Genomic DNA, 17294 nt, shown 5'->3' with positions numbered 1-17294 from the left:
TTGTTTGTTCCTTTGTTGAACAAAAGTGAATGCCATATTTAAATCGAGTGAAGAAAGGCCTTGCGCCAGTGGCCTTGACATTGATAAATCGGTCGATTTGACGAATGAGGGGAGTAAGAGAGTCATAGAGTGTGATTACGCGTCATTTGCCAAGAGGTATTGGGTCTCGTCTCGAAACAAAACATGGGTGCAAGCAAATGGACCTCAAAAAGCCTGCAAGTCTACTTATGACCAGACATATAATCTGAAAACGCCTGCAAGATTCACGGACTTACCTCGTCATTTGAAGTCTTGTTCTCAAGACTTGTTCTCAGCATCTAGTCTTCATAATAGTAGTCCACTAATTGTTGTATGTTTAATCCAGAGGTTGTAATGCAGTAATTTATAAAGTTTCTTGTCACAAGTTGCACAAAAAAAACAAAAAACAAAAATCAATCAAATCCAAATCGCAAAAAGCCGGCGACGTTTTTTTCGGTAATCCAATCGGCCGGCAGGCCGGTTGTAGCCGGCACTCTTGCACCCATGACAAAACCAAATGTTGTTTAGCCAGGTCAGAGACTGTATGGGTGACAATGATCTGAAAACTTGGTCCTCAGCGTTGGGTCATTGGGTAAGGTTTTTATTTTTATTTTTATTTTTTGTAAATGTTACTCTCACTTGACTCAGGTGTGAATGAGTACCTACTATATGGTCTAGTGGTATGATACTTGCCTTCAGATCGGTGCATATTTGAGTCCTGGGAAAAGTCTTTTTACTCACATTTTTTCACCATACTCAGGTGTAAAACGAGTACCTGGCCGTTAACAACGTTGTTGTCTCTGTCAGGAAAAATGTAATATCGCCCGACAGGCGACATGTCTTGTTCTACATGCTAAGTGTTGCTGTTGGCTAGGGACCCCTTGTAAAGTGCTTGGGGCATGTTAAGTGGATATTGCTCCAGTTAAAAGCTCATTTTTGTTTTGTTTTGTATTTTTTTTTTTACCTGGCTTTACAGACAGTGACAGATATTGTCGTAGTGTTAGTACAAAAAGGATACATTACAGGTCACTTGTACTGTATGAAATGGAAATTTAGTTCCATGTGACCAGCTGGGGTAAGGAATTCCTTGCTACCCTTTGGATAGGATATAAGTCTATCACAAAGTACTGTCTACTAGATCTTTCAGACCACCTACTCAGTCACTGCTTCATGGACAGAGGGCTTTGGCACACAAAGTGGCAGAATAAAAATCTCGACATAATACCCATTGGCTGGCTGTATGTAACATCTGCTCGGTTAAAGTATCACAGTAAAATCTCCTTGAAAGTATTTAAAAATGAAAATAACAGCTTCAAAACAGAACAAAATATGAAAGACAAAACGTTTCAGGCTCAAAATCTTTCTTCAGCCAATAACAAAAAAAAAAAAAGAAACAACAACAAAAAAAAATCCCCAGTAAAATGTTTAACTTTTTACTATTTTGCGAATAGCTGAAGTAGGGTTTTGAGCCAAAACATTCTGTGTTTAGTTTTTTGTTCTTTTTTCTTTTTTTTTTTTTTTTTTGAAGCCATTATATATTCATTTTTGTATAGATTACTTTGTCCAGTCTACAGCTTCTTCTAGCAGCTTAGTAGTATTCAATGAGAAAAATCTCTTATATTTCCACTTCAGGGACTTGCAGGTCAACAAGGAGTTAGTGGCCGTCGTGGAGCCCCAGGTGCCAATGGCCACAAAGGATGGACAGGACGACCCGGTGCTCAAGGACTCCAGGGACCAAAGGTTGGTTGTCTCACTTAATAATTTTAATAATAATAAATAATAATAGTAATGTTGAAAACTTATATAGCGCTATTCAGAAAAGTGAGGCACTTTGAATGCATATAATTCTACAAGAATGCACATGAGTGTTAACAATTCTATTTCTACTTCTTGTTGTAAGTGAAAATGTTTAATTCACTTCGTTCAGTGCTTGGTGGTTATTTGTAGTAGTCATCAAGATTGTTCTTAAAATTGTCAGTTTTAGAATTAACCACATATTCTTGTAGATGTTCCATTTATCCATTACTTTTGGGCATATCATTTTTTTTACGGATATCTAATGTACATCTGGGCCTTGAACAGTTTGAATGACTGAGCTCTCAGTTCATGGGACATTCCAGATGATACTTGTGCGGCTATGTGGTCTTGTGGGATGACACTTGCTTTCAGATCGGAAGGTTATGAGTTCGAGCCTTGCTCGGCGCTTAGTTGAGTCCTTGGAAAAGGCTCTTTACTCATATTCTCTCACCGTACTCGGGTGTAAAATGAGTACCTTGCCGTTAACAGCGTTGTCTCAGTCCGAAAAAAAATGTAATATCGCCTGACAGGCGTCATGTCTCGTTCTACATGTTATGTGTTGCTGTTGGTCATTGACCCCTTGTAAAGCGCTTTGAGCACGTTTAGTGTATAATGAATGTTATACTTAAAACTGTCTTTATTTGATATTTCACCTGGAGCTGACTGATTGACTGACAGTGGGTAACAATGGTATCAGAATGGGAACTTAAAAGGAGTAGGAGTACCTACATATATTGATGATGTTTTTGCAATGAATTTTAAAGTCTCAATCGCTCTATATTGATAATGTTATTGCAACGAATTTTAAAGTCTCAATCGCTCTATATTGATAATGTTTTGGCTATGAACTTTAAAGTCTCAGTCGCTCTATATTGATAATGTTATTGCAATGAATTTTAAAGTCTCAGTCGCTCTATATTGATAATGTTTTGGCAATGAATTTTAAAGTCTCCATCGCTCTATATTGATAATGTTTTGGCAATGAATTTTAGTCTCAATCACTCTATATTGATAATGTTATTGCAACGAATTTTAAAGTCTCAATCGCTCTATATTGATAATGTTTTGGCTATGAACTTTAAAGTCTCAGTCGCTCTATATTGATAATGTTATTGCAATGAATTTTAAAGTCTCAGTCGCTCTATAATGATAATGTTTTTGCAATGAATTTTAAAGTCTCAATCACTATATTGATAATGTTTTTGCAATGAACTTTAAAGTCTCAATCGCTCTATAATAATATTGCAATGAACTTTAAAGTCTCAGTCACTCTATATTGATAATGTTATTGCAATGAATTTTAAAGTCTCAATCGCTCTATATTGATAATGTTTTGGCAATGAATTTTAAAGTCTCAATCACTATATTGATAATGTTTTGGCAATGAATTTTAGTCTCAATCGCTCTATATTGATAATGTTATTGCAACGAATTTTAAAGTCTTAATCGCTCTATATTGATAATGTTTTGGCTATGAACTTTAAAGTCTCAGTCGCTCTATATTGATAATGTTATTGCAATGAATTTTAAAGTCTCAATCGCTCTATATTGATAATGTTTTGGCAATGAATTTTATAGTCTCAATCGCTCTGTATTGATAATGTTTTGGCAATGAATTTTAAAGTCTCAATCGCTCTATATTGATAATGTTTTGGCAATGAATTTTAAAGTCTCAATCGCTCTATATTGATAATGTTTTGGCAATGAATTTTAAAGTCTCAATCGCTCTATATTGATAATGTTTTGGCTATGAACTTTAAAGTCTCAGTCACTCTATATTGATAATGTTTTTGCAATGAATTTTAAAGTCTTAATCGCTCTATATTGATAATGTTTTGGCAATGAATTTTAAAGTCTCAATCGCTCTATATTGATAATGTTTTTGCAATGAATTTTAAAGTCTCAATCGCTGTATATTGATAATGTTTTTGCAATGAATTTTAAAGTCTCAATCGCTTTATATTGATAATATTATTGCAATGAATTTTATAGTCTCAATTGCTCTATATTGATAATATTTTTGCAATGAATTTTAAGGTCTCAATCGCCCTATATTGATAATGTTTTTGCAATGAATTTTAAAGTCTCAATCGCTCTATATTGATAATATTATTGCAATGAATTTTAAAGTCTCAATCGCTCTATATTGGTAATAATATTGCAATGAATTTTAAAGTCTCAATCGCTCTATATTGATAATATTTTTGCAATGAATTTTAAAGTCTCAATCGCTCTATATTGATAATGTTTTTGCAATGAATTTTAAAGTCTCAATCGCTGTATATTGATAATGTTTTTGCAATGAATTTTAAAGTCTCAATCGCTCTATATTGATAATATTATTGCAATGAATTTTATAGTCTCAATTGCTCTATATTGATAATATTTTTGCAATGAATTTTAAGGTCTCAATCGCCCTATATTGATAATGTTTTTGCAATGAATTTTAAAGTCTCAATCGCTCTATATTGATAATATTATTGCAATGAATTTTAAAGTCTCAATCGCTCTATATTGGTAATAATATTGCAATGAATTTTAAAGTCTCAATCGCTCTATATTGATAATATTTTTGCAATGAATTTTAAAGTCTCAATCGCTCTATATTGATAATGTTTTGGCAATGAATTTTATAGTCTCAATCGCTCTATATTGATAATGTTTTGGCAATGAATTTTATAGTCTCAATCGCTCTATATTGATAATATTATTGCAATGAATTTTAAAGTCTCCATCGCTTCTTCTCTCTCCAGGGACCCGATGGTGAAATGGGACCTCCAGGCATCCCTGGCCCTAACGGACAAGCTGTAAGTGTATATTTTAGTATATGATTTATTTATGCATGGAACAATGAGAGGCTGTCTCAAGCTGCATTTGAAGAAACTACGATGTGAACCCATTTTTTTCTCCTATGAATCATATCAGTTGATGCCATGCATTTAGGTAAGATACTCAAAACATCTGCGTGCTAAATGAAACATACCAACTCAAAAACAATGAGTACATTTAAATTTTGGTTATAGTCTGATTGATGTATTTTAGTGAGAACTATTCACCTAACTGGTGGTCTAAAACAGTAACAAAGGACTGAGTGGCATCAACTTCATTCCTTCTATAGACAGAAGAATGGACAGTTTGCCTTTTAAAATCCATAGGACAGATCTAAACAATCATATGATATTATTATTATTATTATTATTATTATTATTATTATTATTATTATTATTAATATTATTATTAGTATTATTATTATCATTATTATTATTATTATTATTATTATTATTATTTTTATTATTATTATTATTATTATTATTATTATTATTATTATTATTATTATTATTATTATTATTGATGAATAATGATTTTGTTTTCCATCCAATCCAGGGACAAATGGGTCAGAGAGGTCCCATCGGAAGAACGGGAGAACCAGGAAACATTGGACGAGCTGGACCAAATGTAAGTTTGGGATTTTATGGCTTATGATAATCTCCGCTAATCTGTCTTTTCAAAATCTAGAGGTGCCTGAGTCAAATGAGTCAATAAAATGGAGAGAAAGATAAAGGGAGTAAATGTGACTCATAAATAAGGGAACAGCGAAAAACAAACGATGTTTCGGACTTGGCCCTTTTTCAAGTAAACTTCGGTCAAAGATGACTCGAAATTTATAATCTTTCCTGCCAAAAAATCACATCGAAAAACATTTTAAATTATTATTTAGCTGGAAATAAAGTTATCACAAAAGTCATAGTTTATCTTTTAGTGAACGTTTGGAATGCATTAAATTTGAAACCAAAGCACTAGTTCTGTTAACCAATTTTTAAAGAAATTGATCGCCAAAGGATTGTATTCATTAAGATACGTATGTGATTAATGTTTGCCATAATCAAAGACATTAAATGTTGTCTATTAATACTGTTCAATATCATGTCATGTATAAGGCATTGAAAGGATATTTAGTATCCTATATAGCTTTTTATAAGATAAGATAAGATAATAAAAACGAAATTCACTTTGAAGATTATAGAATGTTACACCTCTTAATTTAGGAGAATCTTAATATTAAAAATTGTAATTTTTTAAATATTTACGTATATTAATTCATTATCATTATCATAATTGTCATCATCATCATCTTCATCATCATCATTATTATTGTCTTCATCAAAATTTATTCAGGGTATTACCACCATAGTTCTTCTATTTCTCTTTCACATCAGGGATTCCGAGGAGAGCCTGGAGATGATGGACCCATGGTGAGGCCACAAATCATTTCATTTATTAATTAAGTGTCATGCATTCGATTAAATCATGGGTGCCAGCAGGAAGAAGTGCTGAAACCTGAAACTAAAATCTCAACACTTTGCCAAACCTGAAAATGTTCCTACTGAAAATGCGGCGTAAACTTTACTCTTATTTCATCACCGTTTTTATACCATTATTAAATGATTACACAGCAAACATATTGATACAATGAGGAAATTAATTTGATTTTAAAACCAACTTTCACCAATCTACCTCCATACACTGAAAAGGTGGCTAAATCACGTTTTCGAATTTTTACAGATGCTATTAGGTTATTTTACTCAAAACACAGGTATTTGACTTTGAGATATCGCAAAACCGGAATTCCGGCATGAACCGGAAAACTGGCACCCATGGATTAAATATTGCTAAAAACTTAAAACACTATATCAATGCAATGAATTGTGGAGTGATTTTAATCATAATATTTAATACTGGTAGCCAAGAAGAAGGCGCAATGCAGTGTGTAACTCAGCTATCTGAGTTCAAATCCACTGTGGGCTCTTTTATGTTTGTCCCTTATGCAAAGTTGGTAATTTTCTGTTTGCTCACCTCACTGTGGTAAAAATTCTGTACATATCTCATGGAATTTTGAATGATTTACTTTTTGCATATAGTAATTTCATGGAGAAGATATTTTAACTCACTCAACCCTAACACCGACTATATCCGTAGTTTACCTGGGTTACTTTTACCCCATGCCTATTTATTACCTTTTTTCTGAGACAACTTATAGGCACAGTATCAAAGCTAATGTTTTTCGTTTTTACATGTGAATGATAGTTGAATAAAACTATCTACAATGAACATGCTCACTTTTAATACATTTTATCCAATTTTGAAAAGTAGCAAAAAATTCTTAGGATTGAGTGAGTTAAGATGTAGTGTTAAATACATAATTTAAAAAAGAAATCAAATATTAGCCATGTACATAGAATATTATTCAACTAGTGAACTCTTAGTTTAACCTTCATTTTTTGGTATTATGCAACACAAGAGTAAAAAACTTACAATAAATAAGAAAATTATATTTTAGATCTAGCGGTGTAAAAAGTTTCCTTTATGCTGTATTTTGTTCATTGTTTCTATTTATCTATCACATAAAACTTACTATTTCGTTTTTTTAAATCTTTTGTTTTTATCTTATCACAGGGCGCCGCTGGACCTCAAGGACCCCCAGGACCTCCTGGACCCCCCGTAAGTGGATAATTTGTTTAGTTTATCAAAGTTACAGGTCAAATTCGAAGGTCTCCATGGAATTGAAAAATGATACAAGGAAACTTAAAAAAGAGGATGATTCTGTTTTGCTCAGACAGCCACTATAATATGTGACATACGGTCTCAAAATGCTATTATTTCATAACAGTTTAGATGGGGAAAATTGAAATTTACAGCCAAAAATGTGGAACTTTTGCCAATATTGTTTTTTTGTTTTTTTAATTTTGGTTTTATTAAGAAGAAAGTATATAAAATGGGGCACAAAAGTAGAATGTTATACCTCTGATTATTTTAACTTTTAATTCATCACCCCGGTAGGGTAGGGTACGAGCACAACTCTGTGAGTGTGCCATTTACTTGCTCAAGACTGTGACATGAACCACGCAATTCCAGAGAAGATATCAAGACCATACCTCTATGCCATACTGCCCTTTTATAATATTCTAACCCTCTTGATTCCGCCATTCTTGTCCACAGGCATACAGTAGTGCCTTCCCCAGAGCTCCTGCCTTTAGCCAAAACAAGGGACGTGATCCTTACATGGTAAACACTTTATTTGTTGTCAGATGAGTATAAGTTTGTATATTTAGTTATTTATTTATTTTCAATCATTCCTTCTTCTTTCTCTAACTGAACGCCAAAGAGTCCATGCTATTACCGGTGAAACATGGTGGACGTCCTTTTTGAGTCTACTATATCTAAGAATCGTTTTTTTGAATAGAATTTTACAATTTTTTGTTCTTTCACATTATTCGGAAATGAGGATTATACCCAGATAAATGGTAATGTAATTTTGAGAGATATGGAGAGTACATTATGGATTGAACTTGAATGCTGTATTTGAAATAACCAAGGTAAATGTTGAACATAAACTCCTCTCCAAACCACTTCCCTCCTTTGATTTCCATTCCATCTGACGAATGTACGTATTTGAATGTTGTCCAGCACAGTTTTAAGTATGGATTTCATGCTGTTATCTGAGTGGGACCGAGTTTATTTGTCTTGGGACCACATATATAGATTTATGCAGGGATCTGTTCCTATTTTTTTTAAAAATTAGTCTCCCTTTACCTTACTTTTCCTCAGCACATTCATTTCTACCAATGATAAAAAAAAAAAAAGTGTATGCGTTTTTAAAAACTAAATCAATAATATTTGTACATCTCCAATCATATTCCTTTTTTTTTTTGGTATGCAATCTTAATATCCTACAATATGTTATTTAAGTCTTTTTCTTTTATAAGGAGAGATATCTAAGTCTAATTGATTTTGTTTGTTTAAAGCATTAATTGTGTTTTTTCAAGCATTAAGAAAAATACTGAACTCACAGCATGATTATGCAATAAGAAAACAATTATTTCATTTTGGTCTCAAGAGCCTTTTAGATTCTGAATTTTACATTTTAAAAGTAATTTTCTCAAAACTTTAAAAATCGAATTCAGCAGTTATATTGGCTAAGCTGTAAATCTCCTGAAAACAAATAACTCTATCTCTACAGCAATATGACCAACCTATTGAAGACACAGAGCAAGCTTACTTCAGCTACAACCTGGCTCGTTATGCAATGCAGCGTGTGCTGAAACCAAATGGCAAGAGATATTCTCCTGGTCGTACTTGTCAGGACATCAAAATGGCTCATCCAGATGCACCAAACGGTAAGCGTAAAGAAGTAACATTTCTAGATGGATGGATTTTATCATAGATGTGATTTTCTGAGATTTATTGCTATGGCTATACTAACACAAGAGTGACAACGGTGAGGTCTTGGATTGGGAACAATACAGACCATGGGCGTTTCAGGTACAAACCCTTCATCAGCCTAACAATAAACAAATAAGCGTTGAAAACAAATAAAATTAATACGAGTGTAAATTTATACAGACGATATAAAGTTACACTGCATTTTATTTGTTTTCAACATTTATTTATTGTTATGCTGAAGAAGGGTTTGTACCCAAAACGTCCATTGTCTGTATTGTTCCCATCCAAAGCCTCTCCATTATCACTCTTTCATTAGTATTTTCATGATCCCAGGCTTCAGGCAGCTTCCAGCGCTCATTGCTATGACTACAGTTCTTGCGAGATTCTTTAACACACCAAATTCCACCAATACGACACACTAAAAGCTGGGTGACTCATAGCTGCCAATCCTACCGGAAATTGCGGGAGACTCCCGCATTTTTAGTTTGTCTCAAGCACTCCCTCCCGTCACACCGATTTCCCGCATTAAAAAAAAACTTTTAAACTCAATTGTTGGTCATTCTAAAACTGTTTCAAGTCATAGTGTATCTTGATATCAAGTATGTTTAGTTTAATAGTAGTTGCCAGAGACATTCATGGATGGAGATTGTTTGTGTTCTAAGTGCATGTGCAGGCTACTTTGTAATTTCGCTTAAGAGTGGATTAATTCAACCATACCTTGCCCAAGAGACAACCTTATAGGCTGTCAGTCTTTTGAAATGTAGATTTATACATTTATGTATCTCCCTGACTTTTTCTGAATCTCCCTGATTTTCTGACCAAAACTCCCTCTTAAAAAGCTTGGTGGGTTGGCAGCTATGGGGTGACTGAATATATTGGTTACCTCCCATGAGCATCGGATTTCGGCATGCTTGGATTCTAACACACTGTTTGGCTTCTCATGAGAGTGTGGGGGAATCCAACTAGGACTGTATTTAAAACCTCCATGATAAACTGGAACTAAAAACATACACATATTATTAAATAGCAAGGCAGCCAACTTTTCAAATAGATAAAACCGGAAAGATAAAGAACTGAACAAGTGTCTATGAAAGGTGCCAGGTAGTAGAGTGCCTGCTGATCTAGTTGTCGAGCTCTTCAAACATAAAGCTTTCCTTAATTACTTTCTATCTATTTTCTTATTTTAATTTGCTGATCAAATATTCTTAATCCGGGGACATGCAAGGGTAATTTTGTTACAGTCTTATTTTTTGTGTGTTTATTTATTTTTTTTAAATGTATTCAGTTACCTAAGTTTTTGGTTTATTTTTCATTATTTATATCAGATAAACTGATGAAAACATTGTTATTTTCCCCTCAATTTTACGAAATAACTTAATATTGGTGTATTTTAATTTTTTTTTAGCAAATGTTATTTTTGCGGCAAATGTTACAAAAATGACTCAAATAGGAGTATTGAAAAATTATGGGATAGCATAGTTGTTCTTTATATACTGTCCCATTTTACTACCCTTTATGCAAAAAAAACAAAAACAAAACGTATCATCTTCATCACATTGTACGGCTATGTGGTCTAGTGGTATGTCACTCGCTTTCGGATCAGAAGGTCTTGGGTTCGAGCCTTGCTTGGTGCATAGTTGAGTCCGTGGAAAAGTCTCTTTACTCACATTCTTTCGCCTCACTCGGGTGTAAATTGAGTACCAGGCTCTATCGGAAAAATTATAAATATCACCTAACAGGCATCATGTCTCGTCCTATATGTTATGTGTTGCTGTTAGCCAGGGACCCCTTGTAAAGCACTTTGAGCAGGTTTAGTGGATATTGCGCTATATAAATGCTCTATCATCACAATGATCTCTTTTCACAGGCAACTACTGGGTAGATCCCAACGGTGGTTCCGGCAGTGACGCCATCAACGTCTACTGTAACTTTGACACTGAGGAGACCTGTGTTCTTCCGTCAAGACGTACAGTAAGTCATATTAAAAAACTCATTCCATTTAGAAAACAAACTACAGTCATATGGTCCTTACTCTCGATTGAGGTCATGTGTTCAACTGTTTGGTTGAATAAAGGGAATTTTATTTTATTTATTTATTTATTTATTGTAATAATTTGTTTTAACAATGCCATACTCTCTTCACTCACTCATTTGTAGTGTCTCAATCACTGTATTTTGTTGACAAAGGGAAAACCTGAAACGTCCACATCATGTCTCCTTAGTAAATTAAATTGAAACTTTTATTTCATTATTTGTTATTGGGATTTCTATATTGGAGCTTCAAGCAGCAACATTTCCACTTTGATCACTTGACTATTTTATGTCCCCAGTTTGAACCTCAGAGATGGACCAAGGACTCTCGCAGTAACGGACAATACTTTATGGTGGAAGTCAATGGAAAGAACCAAGTAAGGGGTTATATGGCTGTGCTGTAGGATGCTGTCATCGTTGGTCATGGTTGTGTTGAGTTGTTGGTGGTGGTCGTGGTCATGGTGGTGTTGGAGTTGTTGTTGCCGATGTTGGTGTTAGTAGTTTTAGAGTTGTTGGTGGTGTTGTGTTGTTGGAATTGTTGTTGGTGGTGGTCTTGGGGTTGTTTGTGGTAGTAGTGGTGGTGGAGTTGTTGTCGATGTTGATGTTGGTAGTTTTGCAGTTGTTGTTGGTGGTGTGCTGTTGGAATTGTTGTTGGTGGTGGTATTGCTGTTCTGTTTTGTGGCTGTTGTTGGTGGTAGTGGCGTTAGTTGTTGCTGTTGCGATAGTGTTTGATTGGTTTGATTTTGTTGTTTCAGTTTCTGCTTCGGCAGCAACTTCTGTTTATTTTTGTTGTATTGTCCTGCTGTTTTGTCGTGTTTTGTGGATGTCCTTGTAGCTGTTGTAATTTTGAATAACATTTTTCTCTCTTCCCATAACAGTTTGACTACGAAACTGTTTCCAACCAACTCAAGATACTCCAGCTTCTGTCTAACGGTGCCAGGCAAACCTTTATTTACGAATGCCTCAACTCCAACCCCGCTGGCTTGGCCATTTCTACCAATGACGAGAATGTCCTTTTCAGTAATACAAGACGGTTCAAGCGTACCACCTTCATTGATGTTGTTGACGATTGTGTAAGTAGAGGTTCCTTTTTAATGTCAATTGCCAGCCATCAACATTTGTTGATGATTGTGTAAGTAGAGGTTCCTTTTTAATGTCAATTGCCAGCCATCAACATTTGTTGACGATTGTGTAAGTAGAGGTTCCTTTTTAATGTCAATTGCCAGCCATCAACATTTGTTGATGATTGTGTAAGTAGACGTTCCTTTTTAATGTCAATTGCCAGCCATCAACATTTGTTGACGATTGTGTAAGTAGAGGTTCCTTTTAATGTCAATTGCCAGCCGTCAACATTTGTTGATGATTGTGTAAGTCGAAGTTCCTTTTTAATGTCAATTGCCAGCCATCAACATTTGTTGACGATTGTGTAAGTAGAGGTTCCTTTTTAATGTCAATTGCCCGCCATCGTGTTAAAACTGGTATTTTGTCAGAGTGATGTGTATGTCAAAAAACTGAATTTTACCCTTAACATCTAGCCCCTGCCCAGTATTTATAACAATCTATGTTCGGTAGCAGGGAGAAAACTCTCTCTCTCAAAAACAAAAACAAAATTATTATCTCGGTTATTTGAAACAACTATAAAACAACTACAATTGTAAAGAGGAATGATTGCTCTTTAATTTGATACCAAACACTTTTTTCAGATTATGTTTTTGATTTTAACGGTTTTACGGTGCTTATCAGCGCCAGTAGAAAGGATGAAAACTGGAGAGTAAAAACATTCTAGATGTACAATTAAAAGGACTTTAGGAAAAAAGTAAGACAAAGGGGAATGGTTCGAATAGGGAACAGATGTAGATTCTAAGAGCATATTATCAGTGTTCTTAGTTTGAGATCACTTAAAAGTCTCACCAAGACACCAGCACAAGTCCCCACTAAGAGGAATATACTCAAATGCTTACATTCTCATCTCATGTAGTTCCATATCTGAAGCAGACGTCGGAGGTCATCTTCCGCCAAGCTGATCTATCTCTTGCCAATTCTATTAAAGCAGCGCCACCTTTCTCAGCTTCATCTGTCCAAGTTCTTATCCCTTTCAAATACGTTATTCTTTGTCTTCCTCTTATTCTTTTTCCATTCATCTTTCCAGTCAAGGCGAGTATTTCCAAACCAGGGTGGCGGATAATGTGTCCTAAAAATTCCATTTGGCGTTTGATGATTTTTGTTATCAGTGATCTTTTTCTGTTTGCCATTTCTAAAATTTCTTCATTTCTTTTCCTTTCCATCCATGACACCCTCATCATTCTTCTGTAAAACCACATTTCCACTGCCTCCAGTCTTTTAACCATGGTCTTGTTTATGGTCCAGCTCTCACAACCATATAGCAGCACAGACAGTACATAGCAATCCAGGACTTTGATTTTTGTTTTCATGCTAATATTCCTGTTTTTCATAATTGTATGCAGCTGGTTGAATGCATTCTTCGCCATACCTATTCTTTTCTTTATTTCACAATCTGATTTTCCATTGGATGTTACATTGAAGCCTAAATATTTGAAACATTCAACTTGTTGTATTGTTTGTCCTCTGCTTGTTATTACACAGGCTGGTGGGTTATTATTTTTAGATACCGTCATACATTCTGTTTTAGATATATTCAGTTCCAGTCCCATATTTTCACTACTCCTGACTACAACATCCAGTAATTCTTGTAGTTCATGTTCAGATTCTGCCAGTAGAACCGTATCATCTGCATACCTCAGATTTGTTACATTCTTTCCTCCAATACACACCCCCTTCTTATGTTCGATATCTCTTAATATCATTTCACTATAGAGGTTGAATAAATCTGGAGACAAAACACACCCCTGCCTAACTCCTCTTCTAATAGGTGTAAAACTGCTTAGTTCGTTGTCAACACGCATTGCTGCTTCTTGTTCACATGCTTACATTATACATTCAAAATAACAACAAAAAAACAATACATAACAGAAAGATGATTTACAAGGAAAAAAATATCATCTCCCTATAACAATAACTATGCAGTTGACTTTCCCTCCCAGCTAGGACTCTGGCCAGAGCCAGGACAAAACCAATTAAAGTACAAAAGAAAAGGTAAGACAAAGGGGAATTGGTTCAAATAGGCAACAGATGTAGATTCCAAGAGCACACCGCCAAAGTACTTAGTTTGAGATCACCTAAAAGTCTCATCCAGACACAAGCACAGGTCCCAACTAAGAGGAATACACTCAAATGTTTACCAATCATATAATATAATATGTAAACTAAACATAATACAATGCATAACAGAGAGATGATTTACAAGGAAAAAAATATCATCTCCCAAAACTATAACTATACATTCGACTGTTTCCCTCCCAGCCAAGGAACTCCGGCAAGGATCAGGACAAAACTAAGTAATCTCACACCAAGACAAAGACAGAAAGCATGTTGGAAAACAGATATAACCGGATAGAAGACACAGTAAGTGCCACCCTGCCCACTATGGGAGGTCAGGAATCCCACATTGATATCTGAACAGCATTGAATATAAAAATTGTTTCCTCCTTCCATTTCAGGTCAAAGACAACCAATGGCATCAGGCCAGCTTCAGCATACGCACCAACTACACAGAGATTCTACCTGTGATGGATTTGCAACTCTTTGACATTGGACGGGAAAACCAGAAGTTTGGTATACAAATCGGGGACGTATGTTTCAGTTAGATGCATTCTGGGTAATAATCATAGATTCTTGTAGTTTGTTTTTCTTTGGTAAGTTTTGTTGCGATGTTTTAAAATTCTTTTTTCTTTTTTTTTTTTTTCTTTGTTAGTTGTGCAGGGTGTTGTTTGTTTTATGTCAAAATGTGTCATTGTGTATTCCTATATATGTATAGTTATATACGTTATAAGTGGATAGCAAGAACTATTTTTGACTTGTTACCCTTTATTGTGGTCGTTTAATTTTATATGAATCTCTCAATACGCATTTGGACTTTCATTGTTTTATATTTATTATACGTTTTTAATTTTTTATATTTGTCTCATCTCCATATTTTACTGATTTAATATGAGATGTTTATTACAAGATTTTTAGGCTTAATAAAGATTCAAACAGATTTCAAATTTGTGACTATTTATGGCTCACATTAAACTCTAATTCTTTACATATTATTTTCCCGGTTGCATTATTTAATTTTTTTTTTATATGTGTGTGTCATCGATTTAAAATTTGAAAAAAATTATTTCATTTTTACCCCCTTTCTTTTCTTTTTTTTTTTTAAATCTTTTTTTTTAAAAAATATACCATAGCTAATAATTGCTGATGTTGCCATCACAACTATTACCATTATCATTTTCATCATTGTTATCATCTGTATCATTGTCATCATATTATCACCAAAATCATCATGATCTTCATCATCACTATGGTTATCATCATCATCATTATCATCACGTCCATCATCATATTCATTAAATAAACAATAAAAACTGCGTGCATTCACACAGTGCCTTATCACAATCCGTCCAACCATTGCAGTATGTTATATGATATATTATAGTATACATATATTATATCAATGTGTTCTATCCATTTTGATATTCTTCATTTCATTATAACTGTTGTTGTCATTCATTTATTGGTCATGCTTATTCTTATCGTTAAGAATGATTTTTTAAACTGTTGTTTAATTTCATTTTTTTTTTAAAATCATGTAAGAAAATTATAATTGCTGGCATTTTAAATAATCAACAACAAAAAAAACCCTTTGATAAATATATTTTATGCTGCTGTAATATCAAATATTAATTAATTTTTCATTTTAAAAATTAAATATTTTTATAAATATTTATTTTTTAAAAAAAATTATAAAGCATTTTAACCGTAACTTATTCATCTACATTTACTTTTTTTTCCCCAGCAAATTCCAATACCAAGAAATAATGATATAATTTTGTTAAGGTTTTATAAGATAAAATGACTAACTATTACAAGCGGCTTTTTTACTTAACTATATAAACATAGCATATAATAAAATAAATAGGCAAAGAACCAGTTACGATTTTAATTTAGACACTTTACTGTTGTCCTTCCTGTCCTCTCAACATTATGATAAGCATCATACTAATGAAGATAATCAAATCAAGATAAAGATGATGTTTTTAAAAAAAAGTTGCTGCCCATTCAATTATCTTAGCTAACAACGCAAATGTTAACGTATACGTAATGACGTCAATCACCATCAACATGCTAGTCTTTCTGAAATAAACAAATATTTTTTTCCAACTACAGATAAATATATATGAGAGTATAGGGGAATGGATGGCAGTAAAATTGTCTAGATAAAAGTGGTAGAAGGCATTTCTTTGACCTATGAGAAAATAAGTAGACCAAGTTAAAAATAGAATTTCGTACTTGCTAATATTCGTTTTGTTGTGTGTTTTATTTCATTCTTTTTTCTTTTTTTTCTGTCTCTTTTGTGCGTGTGTATGTGTGAGAGAGGTGTGAATAGATGAGAGAGGCAAAGAGAGAGAGAGAGATGGATGAAAAGAGAAGTGTGAGAAAAAGTGAAGTCAAAGACGGGAGTATTATTAAAGCTTGTGTGCTCTTTTTGATGATTTAATTAATTCTTGTGGTTAATGGAAGAGTGAGTGAATTTATTTGTGATTTATTGAATGGTTTTATTTGAAGAGTTTATTAGAAAAAACCAAGTGATTCGTGTGGGGGCAATGTTGCACTCACTTTGGCGTGTTTAAACATCAGTGATAATTATGAATAATTGAATTGAAAATAAATAAACATCTATAAAGAGTTGGTATCTTTCTTTGTTATTGTTATTTATATATATATGGTCTTGTGGTATGACACCCGCTTTCGGATCGGAAGGTCCTGGGTTAGAGCCTCGCTTGGTGCATAGTTGAGTCCTTGGAAAAGGCTCTTTACTTACTTACATTCTCTCACTGTACTCAGGTGTTAAATGAGTACCTGGCCGTTAACAGCGTTGTCCGTCATGTTTCGTTCTAATTGTTACGTGTTGTTGTTGGCCAGGGACCCCTTTCAAAGTGCTTTGAGCACTCAGTGGATATTGCGCTTTATAAAAGCTAAATTTAAAGAGGAAGAAAATGGAGATTCAGAACATTCTAGATTTACTATCAAAAGCACCCAAGAAAAAGTAAGACAAAGGGGGACTGGTGCAAATAGGGAACAGGAAATTCTACGAGCGGTCT

General features: G+C 33.9%; 1 protein-coding gene across 1 annotated transcript in view; it reads left to right on the top strand.

Moving 5' to 3' along the window:
* The window catches only part of LOC144958239 (uncharacterized), an 86245-nt gene extending 69367 nt beyond the window's left edge, over positions 1 to 16878 (top strand). The window contains exons 34-44 of the mRNA XM_078890074.1: positions 1651 to 1758; positions 4569 to 4622; positions 5200 to 5271; positions 6033 to 6068; positions 7270 to 7314; positions 7813 to 7878; positions 8834 to 8990; positions 10904 to 11007; positions 11367 to 11444; positions 11946 to 12140; positions 14646 to 16878. Coding sequence (XP_078746200.1) covers positions 1651 to 1758; positions 4569 to 4622; positions 5200 to 5271; positions 6033 to 6068; positions 7270 to 7314; positions 7813 to 7878; positions 8834 to 8990; positions 10904 to 11007; positions 11367 to 11444; positions 11946 to 12140; positions 14646 to 14792 — 1062 coding nt within the window. The 3' untranslated portion in view covers positions 14793 to 16878. The remainder of the gene's footprint in view (positions 1 to 1650; positions 1759 to 4568; positions 4623 to 5199; positions 5272 to 6032; positions 6069 to 7269; positions 7315 to 7812; positions 7879 to 8833; positions 8991 to 10903; positions 11008 to 11366; positions 11445 to 11945; positions 12141 to 14645) is intronic.
* The last annotated feature ends 416 nt before the right edge of the window (positions 16879 to 17294 follow it).

Source organism: Berghia stephanieae, chromosome 12 (assembly GCF_034508935.2).
Source record: "Berghia stephanieae isolate SIO BIC M18660-M18661 chromosome 12, UCSD_Bste_1.3, whole genome shotgun sequence".
In the NCBI taxonomy this organism is placed as follows: Eukaryota; Metazoa; Mollusca; class Gastropoda; order Nudibranchia; family Aeolidiidae; genus Berghia; species Berghia stephanieae.
This window is presented reverse-complemented; position numbering and strand designations above follow the sequence as displayed.